Here is a 19245-nt window from a genome sequence, read left to right on the forward strand (position 1 = left end):
ACATGAACACGAGGATCCCAATCGGCTTGGCCCCTTTGTTCAGAAAGCAGCTTGTGAATCAGAATAGAAGCTAAGCTCCTGTAGAAAGGGTCAACTCTTCTACATAATTAAGCTAGTTTTAACAAACTAACCAAAGCACTATTTTGTGTCTCTTTCAAAGCCTGAAGACCAAAACAGCTGATCAGCGCTCTGCAGGTGGAAGAACATGTATGTGCCATGTCTGAAAATAGTACCAAAAACAAATGGGCTTTCTGACAGCCAAGCAAAGAGCTTTGGTGTGTAGTTTTTTTTTAATTAGCTAAACAATGTAATAAAGCTAACCCCATATGCAGTGGTTGATAGTCTAGCTTCCATTCATGTTAATTTGACCTGCATCTCCTCTGGCTAATACACTAACTATTGATAGGTACCTGATACAACCCATCTAAAAAATGAAATATCCTTTTTATACAACATGTACCAGAGAAAATCTTCAATTCAAACAGTGACTCTAAGTAGCAGTGAACTTGAAAAGAAAGAAAATGACAAGTCTTCTATGTTTAAGAGCCTTCTGAGTTGAGAGAGAAATGTTTCTTCAACTAGCTTTCCAAAGCGATAACCCAACTAGCACCCAATGCACCTTGTCAGGGATGGCAGCCTTAGCATTCATATTCATGCAATATGATTATTACATTTAAGGGCAATGCCCCAGTCATCTATTATATGCAAATTTGCAACTATGACCACACTAGCCTATATTTTGAAACATTTGCACAACTTTGTGTCAAAATAGGCACAATTTTAAAACTGAAGTCTTTGAAGGATTGTGAGTCTTATCTGAATGCACCTAAGACATCACTTCTTAAGCTTTAAGTGGCAACATAGGTTGCATGATGACTGCCACCTGTATTCTATTGCAGGTGGCAACAGACAGGCTTCATTGGACTAAATTTTACCTGACTTTTCTTGAGATAAGTGAATGCAACTAGGAGAGACATCTAAGACTATCATGTTGTTGTTTTTGTTGTTGTTTTAACTTAAAGTTGCTGTTGGTAGTCACAGAGTAAACATCTGTTCAGAGGGAGGGACTTCGGATGTCAACACTGCCCCTCCCAACCAGATTTCCTCTTAGCCCCCCAACACAGACCGGCGTGTGCAGTCATGATAGTGCCGGACTCATAATCAATCGGAGGATGTAGTAGGGGCCACCCTTTAACCAATCAGGACAGAGGATTAGATATTAGCTATGATTGGTCTGTCATAACGGGAACGAAGGGAATAATAATATTGCTTGATATAAAGGTATTGGAAAATGCAGAGATTTCACAATAGTCTCAAATTAATTCACTCACCAATGAGCATCGATGGGTATTGTGACCTTTTCTCCAAACCCAGCAGAAAAAAGTAACCTTGTTTACACCATTCCTACCAACAGCAGCTTTAACTCCTCCAAAAGCAAACCTGGTCTATTAGTGCTGACCTTGAAACAATGGTTTTCTTTAATACAAATGTATAATATCTTATTCAAATATATGAGCACATTTAACAATAACCAAATGCTGCAAATAAAACTGCATAAATCGTGTATGTGGCTTGTGTGTTCTCCATTAGGAAAGACAGTTATTTAATAATATCAGAAAAGAGTCTGACATCTCGTTTAGGCTCAACAATAGTGCGCAATACTGTCGGATTAATAAGTTGTTGTTGATATTTTGAAAACAAAATAAGTTAAGCTTTCTCACTCCACTTCAGTCCATACTGCACTTCCTGTTAGAGCAAACCGGTGTGATCAAAGTCTGTTCCCCCGAAATCGACACACTCAGGTTATAACTGAGAGTAGTAGGTTTACATAAAGGAATACACATTTATCGATAGGGACGCAAAACGTCACAACACCCGTCCGCTGTGGACACACAGAACTGAAGGACATGGAGAGAGCAGCCTCCTACCTTGGACAGCTCCAGGAGTTTGTGCAGCTCTCTGGAGTCTCTACCGGCGTCACAGCAGCAACAAAATGCCCCAGCTGAAGCTTCTGACGGGGACTGAATCCGCAAACTGCAGCTGTCATCTCATTAGGTTACACAGACTCCGGGGCTTCCATCTTATCGCCTCACACTTTTCCGCATCTTCCTTGTTTTAATTACCGGATCTGTGGTGGTGGTGCATGCATGAGGACTCAGCTGCCTGTGCGCATGCGCGGAACAGGTTGGTCTGTGGTGGGTTGAGGTAGATGTTGCCTTCATGTAATGTCGGGAAAAGAAAATGCCACAGAGAAATTGCTCAGTAAAATTGACAGAAAATGATTGAAGTATGACATTTAAAAAAAAACATCAACAGTTGTTTGTGGTTAGTATCACTGTGTTTGACATGTTACAAGCTAAATGCCTCCACAAACAGTTGTGGATTGTTTCCCAGAGAATGACAGCCTAACTGGTAGGGACAAGCAATCTTTTTGTTTTGAAAACATTTGAAAGAATCAGAGAAAAAAAATGTCACACAAAGTTCAGCATTAAATATTTAACACTTCCATATGGTGTTGTGTTCCCAGTGCAAAAATATAATCCAGATGTAAGCTATATTTAAATTACTTCAAGGCATAGCTGAGGCGCCAAATTAAAGTGTTAGACAATTTAATGAGGATTCTCCACCCTGATGACCCTGTCAACCCAATGCACTTTCCCAAAGCACAACTTTGCATTAATATGTTATATGGTCCTTTGGTAAGACAGTACAAGGGATAAGATGAAGGAAAACATCTTATGACCTGTCTTCAATTCTCTCCTCATATATTAGACAATTTACAAAATCTGATATACTTTAAATTAAAATGCCACAAAATATCATTTTGACTTTCAGATGTCACAGCTTGTCTTAGGCCATGAAGGCAACATCACCCCTATCTGTGTGTACTTCAGCACTATGCAGTAACAAGAGTCCTATTCACACAGACGCTGACTTAGTGTGCATGTGGTGTCCTTTTACTGGGCCAGCAGTCATGAAGCAGTGTGGGGAAACCTTGTCAAGCAGCTAGTGTGTCAAAGCTGAGATGTTACAGCTCACACTACCACAGGCAGCTTAATGACAGCTTCTGTCATCAAAACACCCGAAGAAATGTTGACAGTTATGGTAATAAGCTTCCAAACATATGATGTCTTGAACACAGAAGGGGGTAGTAGCACGACAAAGTGAAAAGAAAAGTGAATGGACTTCAATCAGGATTATAAACTATTTAGATAACAACCTTCCTGTCCAATAGCATTCAACACAGGCCACTAAAAGGATACATATTATCCATCATATCAAAAGTAAGTTACACTGTCAGATAGCCATTCTTCATTTCTCTTTATGGATTATTATATCATCAAGCAGAATATGTGTAATAGTGTTTGTTAGTGTGGAAAGCACAGTCAAAGACCAGTGTGCTGCTGTAGCTACACAGCTTCTATTCAAACAATCCAGCCAGCACTGGCTGCCCGCTATGCTCTTCGACCAATCAGAAGCCAGGGTTGGCCACGGCTTAACTGCATTCAATTATACATGCTGCACTGGCATGATCACATCAAATACAGGATAACACAGAAATGGCTCCAACATTGTTCTTTAAACAATGTGCTATAGATGTTTTTAAAAACATCTGACTTGGTGGTGAATAAACTTGGTTTTAAGGGACATTTAGACTTTGAATTTTCTAATGTCCATTATTTGATGATGATTTTAGTTAGTCTTTTATTTCTGCTCCATATGGAGAAAGAACACATTTCACTCCTGCCCACACCAGAGTGGGAAACAATCCTTCCACTTAACTTTGTATCTTTCACAACTGTGTGTTTCCACCTTTGAATTTACTTAATTTTTGGAGATGCACAATACATTTGTATATCTGGCCAAGAGTCCAAATTCAACAAGCTGAAATACATTCGGTACACTATAGACCCTACTTTCTTGTAAAATCAGTTACATTTTAAGGATAATGATCTACATAATACAATTAAGTTTGATGAAAAAATACATTTCGAGTCAATATAAAAGATGAATAAAGCAAACACATTTGTAACATATTAGATTTTAACAAAAGAGGAGGACCCATGTGCAAACAAAATAAATAGATTAATTAAACAAAGGACCAAAAAGGCAAAACTAAGAAAACTAATCACACAAATCCATGAGGACTGTCCAAGAGGAAAATCCAAAATTCACAGGGAAGGAATAAGAGATGAGGAAAACTGCAGGGAGAGGTTTGATAACAAAGTGTTACAGAAGGTAGGAAACACAGAGACTAAATACACACCAGGTGATCAGACACAGGTGTGACAACGAGACACAGGTGACACTAATCAGGTGCAATCAAGGTGGAGGGAAGCACACAGGGACAGGAAGTAAAACTAAACCAGACACACAGGGAGCAAGAACTACAAAATAAAACAGGAAACATTGAAGACTTAACAGAAGAAACTACACAGACAAGGAAAACAAGAACACAAGACATGGCACACAAGGCAAAAGACTACGAATAACACAGGAAGTACTATAAAGATTAAAAACAAGGAGGAAACAGAAAATAAAAGCAACTCCTGACAACATTTTGTTATTACAGCCTCACAATACCATTTAATTATAAGTGCTCATGACAGGAGCTTCAAATCATTTGATGGTCTAATAGAAAATGTATTTTTGTAGACTGAACTACCAAAAAGTTTAATGTAGTGAGAATCAGCACCACCTTAAACATGACACAGTAGTGTTAAAATAAAATCATTAGACATAATAGGAAAAACACTCATAGGTAGAATTTTACCACATTTTCAATACTTTGAGAAATTAAAGTACAGTCTGATGATAAAACCTTTCCTTCACTGTCGTCTAGTACATTCCTTTAAAAAAGTACCAAATCCATGTCCCACAAAAAAAAGCACTTATGTCCAGTTGCAATTTTCATTTCAGCAAAGTCGCAAGTAAACTCGAAATTTCCAGACCAACAGTCTCAGTCCAGAACTGTCTGGTCTGGTAAATATTAAAGGTTAAGGTCCCAAAAAAGTCCTACAGACCTGCATACCACCATGGGATACACATGCTGACAACAGCAAAGGAGGAACAACTGTACATTATTATGATACAGGCATTTATGGAGCATTTATCTTTGTGGTCAACATTGGATTTGAAGCTTGATCTACTACAATTCGTGCACTCATCCATTTCCAAGAGCAGTTTATGGATGAGTTAATAGCCTCTCAGCTCCTTAGTGTTAGCCATGCTGGATGCAGAGATGACTCCTTGCATGACTTGTAGTACCGAGTTTATAATCCAATAAAGTTCACAGAGATAACTGCCAGTGCTTCCACATAAATGTCTGTGTCATCATAATGTACAGTTTCTCCCCCTTCGCTGTTGTCAGCATGTATATCCCATGGTGGTCTGCAGGTCCCAGGATGTCTTTTGCTTTGAGGATCTGTATATTTAAAGAGATACAGAGATAAAAGAAAATGAGGTGTTACTATACAACTGCAAAATACATTTTTTTTAAAAAGAGGCTAATATACTATATGAAAGGAAATAACTCGTACTTACCATATGTGGATTATCCTTTATAGTAATACCTTATGGGACAATGACAGTACTTTAAATTACACTTCAGCAGAGACGTTTCAGGGAATGTTGTCTTCCTTCCAGTTCATCCTAAGAGCTATTAAGTATGACCATGTTTTGATCTGCCAACAACCTATTAATTCTCAGATGAGAGGTTTTTTGGCAGGTTTTTGTTTTTCTGACCCTGGGAACTTTAAAGTCAAAGCCTGTCTCTGAACCTTGTATGCCAGTATCTCCCCATGGAGACATCACCCTCAAAAATTGTGAACTTTGCATTAATCATGACTTGAGGTCATCCAAATGTGAGTCTGTACTGTGATGCACCACAAAGTTAATGATAATCTGTTTGCGACATTGTATTCAAATATTTACCTTGAACAGGTTTTCTAGATGGTTGGTTAATTTCTCTCTTTAAACCTGCACATCTTCTGAGAATCAGATGTCAGCGGTGTAAATGACTGCCTACTGCGCCGTGAAAGATGTATCAAGTGGGATCATTGCCGTGCGCTCAACTCAGAATTTATCTGTTACACTCAAAACAAACAAAACATTTATAAACAGTTTGCGAAACATAGCGTCAGACTTAGCACAAAGCAGCAGACAGTCAGATAATTGCTGGTGAAGTAGCAGAGCCTTTGGCAGGTAGAAAGTCTGATATGTTGCTCGGAGTTTGGGATAAATCTGGAGCCAAGGGAGCTTGAATTTTTGCCACTACGTATCACACACACACACACACACACACACACACACACACACACACACACACACACACACACACACACACACACACACACAGTAATGAATGAAAATCTTGCTCTGTAAAGGCTCTAAACTGCGTCATTTACTCATGCAGAAGCCTATACTGCTGTCAGAGCTGTCAACTTTGTTAAATGCGCTTATCAAAAAATGTATGACAGTTTTTAAAATTTAAAATAGATCAGCTTTGAAAAAAAAGTTAAGAAAATAATTAGAATGATGATACTTGAGTAATTAAAGATAATTGTGCAATAATGACTAACTTGTGTCCCCTCAGAAAATGACGTAGGATATGCCAGGTGTCTATAAAATGATTTGATTATATCTTAATTGCGCTTATTAAAGCTAAGCAATAAACTGCTGATTGCAGAGTAAATATGTGATGGATACATCGACAAAATGTAAGTTCAGAGTGCCAATTTTGTTTATGAATCCTTTTCTCTGAACTGATATATGGATTCTTGACACGTGTGATTTTCCTGATGAGTTACTATGAATTCATTTCCGTCAAGGTGGCGCTGCAAGTCTCACAGTTGAACGAAGGGGAACGCTGGAAACCTTTGTGTCAAACTGTATCAATCTCTGTTGCTCATCAGCTGAGACACAGGCTATACCGTGGAGGGAAAATCTGGGGAGCATGGCTATATGACGTCATGATACCTGCATTTGCAAAAGCGCACTGACAGAATGTAGGATGCAGGGTAATTATCAGGGTTTTTTAATAGGCTAAGTGAAGCTGACATCTTTGCTTGCAGAGTCAGTTTCATCCATCCATTGTCAGTGTCAGCAGGAGAAGCCGCTCGCTGTCAACTATCTCCCTCCCCCAGTGCGCCTGCGCTCCCTCTCCTCCTCCCTCCCTCCCCTCCTCTCTCCGTCAGTGTGACTCGGTTCTCCACCTGACAGCTCATCGGGAGACATGCACAGAACCAAGCCCAGGGCTTCTCACCAGCAGTGATAAAAGGCCCCGGTGTCTAGAGTCTGGGCTGGATACCGACCGGCTGTTGTCCTGAGCGTCGTGCTTCAAACAGCGGCATGGAGCGCTCCTGATCCCGGCAGGACGCCTGGAGCTCAACCATTCTTCTCTCGTCACATCTTGGATCTTTTTGGATATTTGGAGGCCCGACCATGTCTGCGAGAGACAAGGGGATCCTGACCAAAGACAGCGTCAGCCTGCTGCCCTGTTTCTACTTTGTAGAGGTGGGTTGTTGCTGCATGCTTCTCAGTCATAGCCTCGGTATCCCCATCAAACCATAGCGCACAGTGAGGATGAATTCTTACGGTCGTGCATACCTAGCCTTCACCTAATCCATTCTGATACACTACGATCTATGTGAAACCGGCAATTAGCTCGATTTGAACGATATAATATTTAGGTCACAAGAATGTCAACATAAAAATGTAAACACTCCTTCCTCACTTAATGAAATGTGCATTAAATACGTGCACGCGACAATCCTCCACCAGAAGCCTATAGCCTGACATATTTTTCCATTATTGCCTCTAAAATGTGTACATGTGCATAAATGCATTGCTGCTTTTTGAAATTATATTTCTATGTTTTCATATGATGTGGATATTTATATAGCAAAAAAATATCAGCTGCCCCCTAAGACTAGAATGTGCTCTAAAATCTCTTACAGAAAGGTGTCTTTTGAGTATCAACACAAAAACAGATTTAAACTCAATTTTACTGTATTTAAATAAGCTATATAAGCACAGAAAAGCTGACAATGCCCTGTTGAGTAGCTTTAAAGATGAGCCTGTGGGGACCGGATGGTAAGCCACCATGGATATGGGAATTCCTTAGTGACAACAGTGCATTTCAATATGAGGACTGTTATACACACAGCTTTGATTATTATTTGAATTGTGATTTGAAAACATCACGTTGAAAGTTGTGTAGTAATTCTAATGGCCAGACGATTTCAAAGATTTAACCACAGATTGCATGCAGCTTGTGGTGACTGTCACTCGTTTCCCTGCTGTGCACTTTATGCATGCTCTAATTCACCACTGGCCTGTGGCTCTTCAATCAAACTGGCATCATATATTATAGAGTTGCCTGTATACTGTATGATGGATTCTGTTGGGATTACAGCATCAAGCATGGACTCTGTTTCATTTGTGACTTTGACAGGGATTCCCTTGATTTCTTTATTTGTTTGTTTTTCCCCCAGTTGTTTTTATTCCTTCGTTTACATTCAAGTACACTCTGACTACAATTAACATGCCTGACAATGAAATTCAGCCTTAAGCTTTTCAAATTGCTAAAGCTGCTGTTCACTAAAGGATTTTTTACCCTCCATTTTTACAAACAGCAGGAAAGCATTTAAACTAGGTCAATGCTGAGAGTTAATTCTACACTGTGAACTACAACACTTGTGCACATAATTAGTCTGATTCAGGTTCATTCCCTGAGTGTGCATGTGTGTCAGTGGCTGGTTTGAAAATAAGCTGAAGTGGTAGCCCGTTAAGCTCAAACTCATCCTGCTCTCCTGTCAGCTGTGACTGCCATGTCCAACAGTAGATGTCGGTGGGAGATCATAGGCTGCCAATCATGACGTCCTCCTCGGGGAGATTTACCTCTGCATTACTCATGGCCCTTCACCTGGCGTATGAATTCTTCATGCTGATAGCTTTAGAGTCAGAAAGAAGCTGGTCTAACATCAGATCTAAATATAACATGGCCCTGCCATCATGAGTTAGCTTTATTTACTCTATATGTGACTTCATTCAAAGCCAAAAACTAGTTGCACACCCAGTGTTGTTACTCGTTTGTAACAACGTTGGGCTTGCATTTATATAAAATTGATGGCAGAGACATTCTATGTTTGAATTTAATAATATCATCATCTGACAACCAAAGAAGGTTATCTGTGAGTGTTAGAAATACTGTGTAACAATGATAACTTAATTTTTTTATTATAATTTTTTATAAATTATATTTTTGGGCTTTTTCGCCTTTATTGATACAGCTGAAGAGAGAGAACTGTGGGGAGTGGAGAGTGGGGGAAGACATGCAGTGAATGGTTGACCGGCCGGGAGTTGAACCGGCGACCTCTGTGACGAGGACTATAGCCTTCATACGTGGGGTGCTTGGACCGCTAGGCCACCAGTGCTCCCACAATGATAACTAACTTTATTTATTTATTTATTTATTATTTTATTTTTAGGAAAAAAAATATTGTGGGGCAAGGACATTGAATGGATTTTAAATTTGATTATGACCTCTAGTTTCTTGTCTGAATCATAACCTGAAAACAATGTTACAAGTAAGGAACTGGAAATAATGATGACTCTTCACATCACGTTAAGACAGCAAGATTTATATTTGTTAAAGGAAAACAAACCTAGCCATACAAGGCTTTGTATAGAGAGATACGAATAAATACAAAGGTGTTGCTGTTGATGTTGTTACAAGACATTGACAAGTCACATCTGAAATGTAAGGAGAAGAAATAATTAAATCAAGGGCAGTTTAGTTTTATTCATAGGCTGGAACAGAAAACATTCTGAAGGGAATTTTGTTCAATAACACAATTAAATTAAATTCTATGATATGTTAAGAATTATGCAAATCAACAACTGAAAAGCAAAAGTTTGAAGATGTTTGGTTTTTCAACCAGGTTATACCATCTAACTTTTTTTCCTCCCTTCTAAAATGTTCCAGTTCTAACCAGAGCTGCATCACAAAGGTTCAGTTCAGGCAGGTCATGAAGTCAAGTACATCATCTGCTCTACACCAGCCCCAATCAGCTGACAGCTCAGCTGATTACATCTAAGCATCCAATTGGCAAATAGCAAAATGGGCATTCTATTTAAACTGATTTATCCCGCCCATTCTTGCTGCTTCCCCTGCAAATTGTTTGTAATCACGCTGTTGTTATGCACGACTTCAGAACATTAGATTCATGAGTCAGATGTTACCATTTGCAGTGTCATTGGTAGAATCTCTCTAATGTTCAATTCTTTATCCTACAAGGACAATTGTTCTTTTTTTAACTCATGCTTCTTCTCAATTAGTTAATCTGCCTTTCTAGGACATTCTGCCGCAATCATAACACAAAGTATTTGGTTGAATCCATACAAATAATCTATGCATGCCGTCAGTCCCCTTAAAGGAGACCCTCATAGCAATGCAAGTGTCCATTTCATCAAACCTTCACTTCATGCCACCGCAACCCGCTCTCTGTAACAGTGTCTCTCTGGTAGGAAATTGTCTTCATGTTGTAATTGGGGAATGCAACTGCTGATGTCACCGATCCCTGGTAAAACAAACATCCGTTGTTACCGTGCTAAGATAGTCAGACACCTTTATGTAGAAGCATGTATTTTTACTATGGGGGAGGAGAAAATTAAGCCAAAATGACTTCATCCTGTAAGAGTTAAAAGTAAAGTCTTCTGAGGACAATTCCTCAAAAGCTAAAACTTTACTTCTTTAATTCATCGGTATTACACTGACTCTGTATCAAGACAGTTCATTCTGATCACAGATATGTTCTGGTATGCTACACTGCAGGCCACAAACTAATCACGCTTTACAAGTTTGTATATCATTTCATTGACAAGTAATGCCATCTTGAGTGGGACCTGGCGCTCTCAAATTTGACTCTAAACATGTTGCTTTATAAACCTACATCTATCACAAATGAATAATTCACATTTGAAGCTCCTGCTAGAGTGTTTTACTGGTTATGAAACATACAAATTAAAAGTGAGGCATCTTCGTGAGCTACAGAAATGAAACAGACCGTCAGTAAGAAAACGTATTTTTAGATTGTACTTTATGCTATTTGAATTGCTGCAGATCTGAGCTGTGGTTTGGTCTCTGTGTGTGAAATGGTATGACATCTCATAATGAGAACCCTGAGTCTTCACCCGACATTCAGTTACATGATGCAGGGGCCTCTTTTGTTTGGTTTTTTTTTGTTTGGTTTTTTTTTGGGGGGGAATAGGGATCAGCGGTTAACTGCCATCTTTGCTGGGTAATGTATTGTCCTTGCTCTCTAGGACTGTACCCAGTTGTTGTCTCTTGACACCTGAAGTCTTTATCAGCCATAAAACCTAACCCTCAGCCTGAGGCTCAAGCTATCCTCCATGCTCAAAAAGCATTAGTGCTGCGTAAATTGCTGCTCCGCTTCTTCCCCTATATAAGCACATGGAGGCTGGGGAGATTTGCCTGGAATGGTTGTTTTGAAGTTTTTTGCTGCTGTTGCTCTCCCTGCCATGGCTTTTCATGTGTGCACATGAAAGAGAGGAGAGGTGTGCTCCCCTTACCTCAAGCTTTGGCATTCCACATAGGTACGTGGAAGGGTAGAGAGCTCCTAGAACAGAACTGACTGAAGTATAGTTGGCTTCATGTCGGGGTCTTGTCTACTCTGAAAGGATTCTATTAAGCATAACCACCAGCTATACATTATCCGGCTTATGATCCAGCTACCAACTAAAGTCACAAACATGACATTTAAAGATGATTTTAAGACAATTGCAAAAGTTAGTTCCCCTGATTCCACAGTTGGTAGTGCTACCAGGGGGTTCTAATCCTCCTTCTTACAGCACAAACAAATATCAAACTAAACGTTTCAATTAACAGTCAAGTTAAAACTTGAGCTAGAGCTAAAACTAGAGCATGCTAATATGATAATCATTTAACCTAACATTTCCATTAAAGGTTACGTTAGACAAGGGGAATGAGATGCACTCACCAGCTCTATTGGCCATGCCTGGATTGCATATTGGTTAGCCACCCATCCAGCATGCTAACGAAAATCAACGTTTTCCCTCCAGTGGTTACCATAATGATGCTAACAGAAACTAACGTTTCTGGCACAGTGTTGATTTGTTATGACGTGCAAACTGCTCATCTCTGTTATTACTCTTGTTTTGCATACATCAGGTTTTGACTTATCAGAATCAAGTATTTACACAGCAGGGTGATGAGTAAGAAAGCTGGGTAATAACTGTAAACTATAGTTCAACACAGCTGCCTGCAGCAACAAGACGAGAGTGACAGATGGCTGATGTGTGTACATCCATTTTAATAAGGCTCTGCTGACTTGACATGTCAACATCTGTTTACCATTTGTGAGAAGAGTTATTGCACACAACATGCTGTGAGAGTGAAAAGTATTTTTGTGCTATTTGAAATTTCTAAGTTGTCACAATTATCATACCTACGGTAGCTGGTAGCTTTTAGATTATAGATTATAACAAAAAGCCAGAAAATCTGAGGGGGGGGGGGGGGGGGGTATATAATAGACAGAGAGAAGCCAAAAAAAAATTAGGATCTAGCTTTTTAAAGTTTGATCCACCACAGAGACAAAAGCCAGGACAAGTTATTTTTGTTGCACTTTGTTTGAAGCCCTCTGGAGTTGTTGTGGAGAAGATGTAGCTGTAAATCATGGCACAGTGGGAGACAAATTAAGACTTAAAAGCCAAATGCCTCTCTGCAAAAGAGAGGTCAACTTGGGAGAAATACCTGCACTTATTATTGATTGATTTAATCCTTCTACCTCTACACCTTCCTGCTATAAATATCCCATATACTCTGGACACTGCTGTCATGTGGTTTGTTAGTATGAAGTCATTTAAAGTGAGATATATATTACCCCAACAATAAGGGTGGACTTCTTGGATGAAATCATCAAGGCATTTGAATAACACTAATATTGCTCTGAGTTGGTTTGTTTGAAGGCAAATAAGTGTTAGCTAACATTTTAACATTTCACTTTCACTAGCTAAAAAGTGAGGGACTATATCTACAGACTTTTTCTACTGCCCCTAAGTAAGAGTGGTCATATTCCACTGACAAAGTCATGTAGCCAGTGTTATCATACTATGATTGGCTGGATTTCTCTACCCTTAGAGCTAAGTGAAGTAGTATTAAGGACTTCAATGTAGCTGTGATCATTTCATTGCTGATAGTCAATTAAGTCACAGCTCTGTTGGCTTGAAATTCTAAGGTGTTGAGAAGAAGCTACAGATCTGTTCCCCATACCAGACTGACCGCTCTACTTTTTGTCTGGACGGCAGGTGCAGTTAGGCCCCACTGTGAAGCCTAAAGCTGCTCTTCCTCCAAAGTGGAACAAATCGAAACTCGAGGAAAGCTGAACAACTGTTATCTTAAACTGGGAAAAAACGAAAGAGGAAATGACTCATGTAATTGTCTGCATGGACATGGCCACTTACCATGATAAGGATTAAGAGGATATTTTACCCCTAGAAATGGTTAATTCTAGTTTTCTAGTAAGACTTTAAAACATCGCTGATCAATTTCAAAGTTGTTAATCATGAGATGTAGTATTTGTTGGTAAGGGATTAAGACAGCTGCCAGATGTACCTCTAACAAATATTCTATATTTTAGTGCCAGTCTTACTGTCAGGTTGGAGCTATAGTCTTTCAGTCAACTAATTCAACTAATGTTAAACAATTTAGCAACTTCTAGGAAAAATGCTGACCATGGTGAAGTGATCTTGCTAGTGTAGCCATGAAGTTGATGTCACGCCTGTATCGCTAACCAAAACAGAATTTAACCTAACTTATAAATTGGCAAAAATCCATCCCTCTGGTTCGTTCAGTTTTTAGTTGAACTGTCGTTACAGAAAGCATGTTTGAGAATAATTTACTGTTATAGTCCATGTCCCATATTTTACAACAGAGGAGGTGGGCTCAATGATCTGTTCTACAGTCAGTCCTCCGAGGGAGTGTTTAAGTTTTGGCCTCACTTTTAGAGAGTGACTGTTCTGTCTATCTTCTAACAGTCTTTGGTGGTCTTTGGTATATCTAAACAAACAGAGACAATTTCTTCTGATCATTAAAAAAAAACATAAATTCTTATTTTAGTTTTTACGTTTTGTATTATGCTACACTGGAAGTTGGAAGTATAAAATGATGGAAAAAGCCATGTCAAACTTTGTGAGGATAGAAACAACTTCAGAGAGTGGACTCAGCAGCTGCTGTGGAGAAGAGGCTGCTTGTGTTTCTGCAGCTGCAGGATTTCAGAGCTGTTTTAGAGAGACCAAACTCTAAATGTTTGAATTTTATTATTTCTCTACACAAGTGTCAGGTTGTACAAAAGGTGAAGTTGAAAATTTGATAAGCCCACCAGTTCGTGAACAGATGAGGATTTATACTAGTAAATTATAATCTTCTGAAAACTTTTTTTTAAATGAATCACTAATGGATTTATTCTTGCTGGTTATAGCTAAATACCACAGAACTGCAAAATGCACCACAAGCATATTACTATATACTTGTGGTGCCTTTTTCAGTTCTCATCAATGCATGTTTATTAAGATACTAAAGGAGCTCACAGAATATCGTTCAGATGGTTAACTCCAACAAACTCATAACTAAATAAACCCCCTCTAGAAGTACAAAAACTACTGCAATGCCCAAAAGCGAGCAATGTTTGAGTCTAGAGTTGATGTGAAGTTTTATTGTTAAAATGTCTGAGTTGCTTGATTATATTTAACTCTTTTTGGATGTTTAGTAAAAGTTATATGGATGAATAAGTGACAATCAAATGTTCACAGAAGCTACAAAGTGCAGTCTATGAGGGGGGGATCTATTGTTTATATATGAGGGCTTCTGATTGGTGCTGCTCACCCCTGTTGGGATTCCAATTTGCAGAAACCACCCAATCACTTGCATGTTGTCATGTTTATGCGCTTAAGATTATTCAGGAGTTTCAAAGTTACTAAAAAAGAGAAAATGTAAGGTTACTTTTCTGAATTTAGGGAGACAGTGAGTGATGTCATCATAAACAAACTCCTTCATAATGTGGTTAGTGCTCCTTCCTGATTTAATTTTTTTGATGAGGTGGAAATAATGCCTGCAAGATGTAGCTTTTGCAGTGTTTTTTGACTGCACTGATCCAGAACAGTTATCATGCGTCAGACATTGAAAAACCATATAAGATCCCAGACTGTTCAACAACAAGGGGAAAGGGAAAAGTGGAAGGACATTACCAGAAATCCAGTCAGGACAAAAGAAAAAAGGGTAGACAGTGATATAGAACAGTACAATATGCGACACAGATAAAGTCTTTGCATGTGACAGAAATAGGGGGAATGAATGCGAGACAAAGAGAATGAGACATAGAAAAGAAGCTTGCACTGAGTGTTAGAAGATGTAGGGCAATGGAGCATCTCTGCTGAGCTGAACTTTCCCTAGAGGAGCAGAAGCTTCTCAGAGAAAGAGAGCGTAAGAATCACTAAGTCATTCTGCTCTGTGATTTATCTTGCTCCTATTTCTTCAGTATGACTGCTCTGTTTGGCATATGAACCACAGATTCTCTCACCCCTCTTACTGCTCTGTTTGCCATATGAACTAGAGAATCTGTCATTATACACTGTTAGTATACTCATCCAGTTTTTTTAAATAAGGCAGTCAGTCAAACATTTCTCCCAAAATAAAAACAGAAGAGTCACAAATCTCAAGACCCATGATAGAACTTAATTTTCAGTTTGAGTTCAATAATTCATTCAAGCACTGACATCAGTGTTATTTTCATCGATTATTTTCAACATGACAGTCTTCCAAAATTAAAACAAGTCTTAATTATTCTTTTCATATTGCAGGGACAGGGCATATGAAAAAACATCAATACATATATGAAAATCAGCCAGAATTTAAGGTTACAGGACACACTAGAATCAAAATGTGTGAAGTAGTTTCTATAGTATTACACTTTCTATTACTTCTCTTTCTTATTAATCACCCATCTGTGTTCAATACTTAATTCTGATTGGTTAAAACCCTGTGCTTCAGGTATGTGTCTTGTCCTACCATTAATGTTGCCACACTGATGACATTATGAGACAGAGCATTTTTCTTTTGGTATTTGGTCCAGTAGTTTTTTTTTGTTCTGAAGTATCTCTTTGTGGTTGTTTTGTGGAAGTTTATTTTTTTTGTCTAAAGTGATTCTTTGACCCTGTGGTTGTTTGATGTCTCTCTGTCGTTGTTTTGTGTGGCTTTCTAACATTTCTAGTAAATAAAGATGGTCTTTATTTTTTGTTATATTGAGTGTCTCTTTAAAGCTGGTTTGTCCGTTTCATGCTGGTTTCAGTTGCTTTATAGTTGTTATTGTCTTGAGTTATTTTGGGTCTCTTAATGGTTTCCATCTTTTTGTGGCTGTTTTATGTCTCTTAATGGTAAAATATATCTCACTTACTGTGTCTTTTTGCTCTTGCTCTGTTTCTCTTTATGACTGTTTTTGGTCTCAAATGACTTTGTGTCTTTGTGGTTGCTTTTTGTCTCTCTGTAGTTGTTGTTTGTCTGTTTGAAGTTGTGTTTTGTCTGTTTGAAGTTGTTTTTTGTCTCTCTGTAGTTGTTGTTTGTCTGTTTGAAGTTGTGTTTTGTCTGTTTGAAGTTGCTTTTTGTCTCTCTGTAGTTGTTGTTTGTCTGTTTGAAGTTGTGTTTTGTCTCTCTGTAGTTGTTGTTTGTCTGTTTGAAGTTGTGTTTTGTCTGTTTGAAGTTGTGTTTTGTCTGTTTGAAGTTGTGTTTTGTCTGTTTGAAGTTGTGTTTTGTCTGTTTGAAGTTGTGTTTTGTCTGTTTGAAGTTGTGTTTTGTCTGGGTTTTTCTAGTCTAAAATGTTTTATTGTCTTTGTTGCTGGTTTGACTCTTTGAGGCAGTTTTCAGTTGCTTTGTAGTTGGTTTATGTCTCTTAATGGTTGTGTATCACGTTAGCTGCGTTATGTCTTTCTGCTGTTGCTCTTGATCTATTTGTTGTGATCTTGTGTTTCTTTGTAGTTTATAGTTGTTGTTTGTAGTTTTTTTTTTCTGGAAGGCTTTTGTGTCTGAAATGATTTTCTGTCTCTTAGTGAGTTTTTTTTTTTACTAAAGTGATTCTGTGTCCCTGTGGTTGTTTGATGTGCCTTTGTGGTTGTTTTGTGTCTCTTGTAGGTTCTTTTGTGTGTCTTTTCTGGCTGTTTAATGTATCCAGTGATTGTACAAAAACAACTTTGTAATGTCTTACAGAAACATTAGACCAAAGCAAATTATTTGATCTTCTTGCACTGCTGGACACTTTTAAAAAATCGTGAGAAAAGCCAAGCCACATTGGCAAAAATCTGCAAAAGGCCTAGATGTTGCACAGAAGTGAGTTTATCACATAATTCCATTATGTACTTTTCCAGACTAAGGCTATGTTACAGAGGGCAGCTGTTTATGTAATCTTTGCACTGACATGATTAAATTGATTTTTTTTTTTTTAATTGTCCCATTGTAACACAGCAAGTAAAAGTACATTGGATAGACTGTGAAGTTCTTCTTCACTTCACCTCTGCCTCCACAACAATGAGAAAACCCAAAAGTATGAATGCATCCAAACTTCTTAAACAGCAGTGATTCATTTTTTTGACATTCCAACGAGATTATGTTAGGATTTCTGGGTATGAATGCTTTGCTGTAATACGAACAGATTTTCAACCTGCAAAGTTTCCTGAAGCTATCTAAAATTATGCATCATTAAAAATCAATTCAATGAAACCATTGTTCATTTTTTTGTTGCTTTCTTTGCAGCAGTTGGCATCTCTCCTTTCATTTTCTCAATGTTTTCTTCAAAGAATTAACTTATTGTTGACAAAGTACCCTGCATGAAAGAATGGATTTCCAAATGAGAAATTTGAATGGAAACCAGTTGGACTCTCTGTCACTGAGGAAACTCCTTGTCTGTTGAGTTGGCCCAACAACCACCAAAAATAACTGCCAGCTAAAGCCCACTGGAGCCTGCTTTCCATTTTACACATCTATTATTCAAAACACGCTGTCTCTCTCCTGTTCTCTCATCTCTGGAATCACTAAGGGACGCCAGGAGCACTTGGGAGAAGGATTATTGTGAGGAAAAAGTTTCATAGGAGTGTTGAATGGCAGAAAACTGAAGAGGTATCTAAATTGAAAGACGCAAAAAAGAAGGTGCATGAAGCTGGAAATCAAATCCCTATTCAAAGAGCAGGGGTCAACATTTAAAATATAAGGTGTGTCCAAACCATTGAGTAAAGGTCATTGGGTTAGCGAAATGATATGTTTTTTAACTACGAAGGAAAAATATGCTCAGCTATTATCATTTCAAAGTGTTTATTAGAATGAATAACCATTCTTATATGTAGTTATATTAGATTTGGCGTTCTGGTACTGGATAAGACTTCCAATAAGATCAAATTCAGCATCCAGGAATAAATAAAAAAAGAAATCTGTAATGAACTTACCATATACAATTAACATAAATGTTGTCTTACTTGATATAGGGACAAAAAACATGGGAGAGTACAAACTTTGAGTCAAGTGCTGCATTAATATGAGATCAGAGTTCTTGTTTTAGTAGTTTTAGTAAACCTGTGACTGTTTGAGTCAGCTGCCCCTCAATCTGAAGGTTGACTGATCAATTCCAGTTTCTGTATGTCTGTTAACTGACCTTGGACAAGACCCTCAACCCCAAATTGCACTAGGTGGCATAGCCAGTGGCATAAGAATGTGTGTGAATGTGATTACTGTTTTTCCTACGGTAAAGGGCTTTTAAAAAAATTCCATCCCAGTCATCACTCCTTATCTAGAACAAGTATGTCATGATTTCTATTTCCTCGGGAATATAGCCTCTGTCTTTGTTTTTGATTTGTGTTGCTGTGTTTGGGAGATTTCTGAGTCAGTCACCATGCAGAGCTGTGGAACTCGCAGCCAACAGCCCACAGGTCAGGACTAAAAGAAAACATGAAAGGCCCCAGCTGACATCACTGCCTCTCTGCTCTAAGTCAGTCTGCAACAGATGCAAGTGTTACTTGTAATGAGATGCCAAAGGGACTTCACAAAATGTCAGTATTTACCAGTCTGTGAGTCTGTCTGTGTCATGATTGTTCAAGAGCTGTAGGTGAAATGGATGCTGTGTGCAGTGAGACACATGCCGCTAAGGATGAAGAGCAGCTGCATAC

At 38.5% G+C, this 19245-nt stretch overlaps 2 protein-coding genes across 2 annotated transcripts in view; one reads left to right on the plus strand and one right to left on the minus strand.

Annotated features, from left to right (window-relative positions):
* Window positions 1-2193, minus strand: part of plppr5b (phospholipid phosphatase related 5b) — a 110308-nt gene extending 108115 nt beyond the window's left edge. The window contains exon 1 of the mRNA XM_034705861.1: window positions 1929-2193. The gene's annotated coding sequence lies outside the window, so the exon portion shown is untranslated. The remainder of the gene's footprint in view (window positions 1-1928) is intronic.
* A 5249-nt stretch (window positions 2194-7442) lies between these two features.
* LOC117828606 (phospholipid phosphatase-related protein type 4) overlaps window positions 7443-19245 on the plus strand; it is a 35720-nt gene continuing 23917 nt past the window's right edge. Inside the window, exon 1 of the mRNA XM_034705786.1 lies at window positions 7443-7515. Coding sequence (XP_034561677.1) covers window positions 7444-7515 — 72 coding nt within the window. The 5' untranslated portion in view covers window position 7443. The remainder of the gene's footprint in view (window positions 7516-19245) is intronic.

This window comes from Notolabrus celidotus, chromosome 17, assembly GCF_009762535.1.
Source record: "Notolabrus celidotus isolate fNotCel1 chromosome 17, fNotCel1.pri, whole genome shotgun sequence".
NCBI lineage: Eukaryota > Metazoa > Chordata > Actinopteri > Labriformes > Labridae > Notolabrus > Notolabrus celidotus.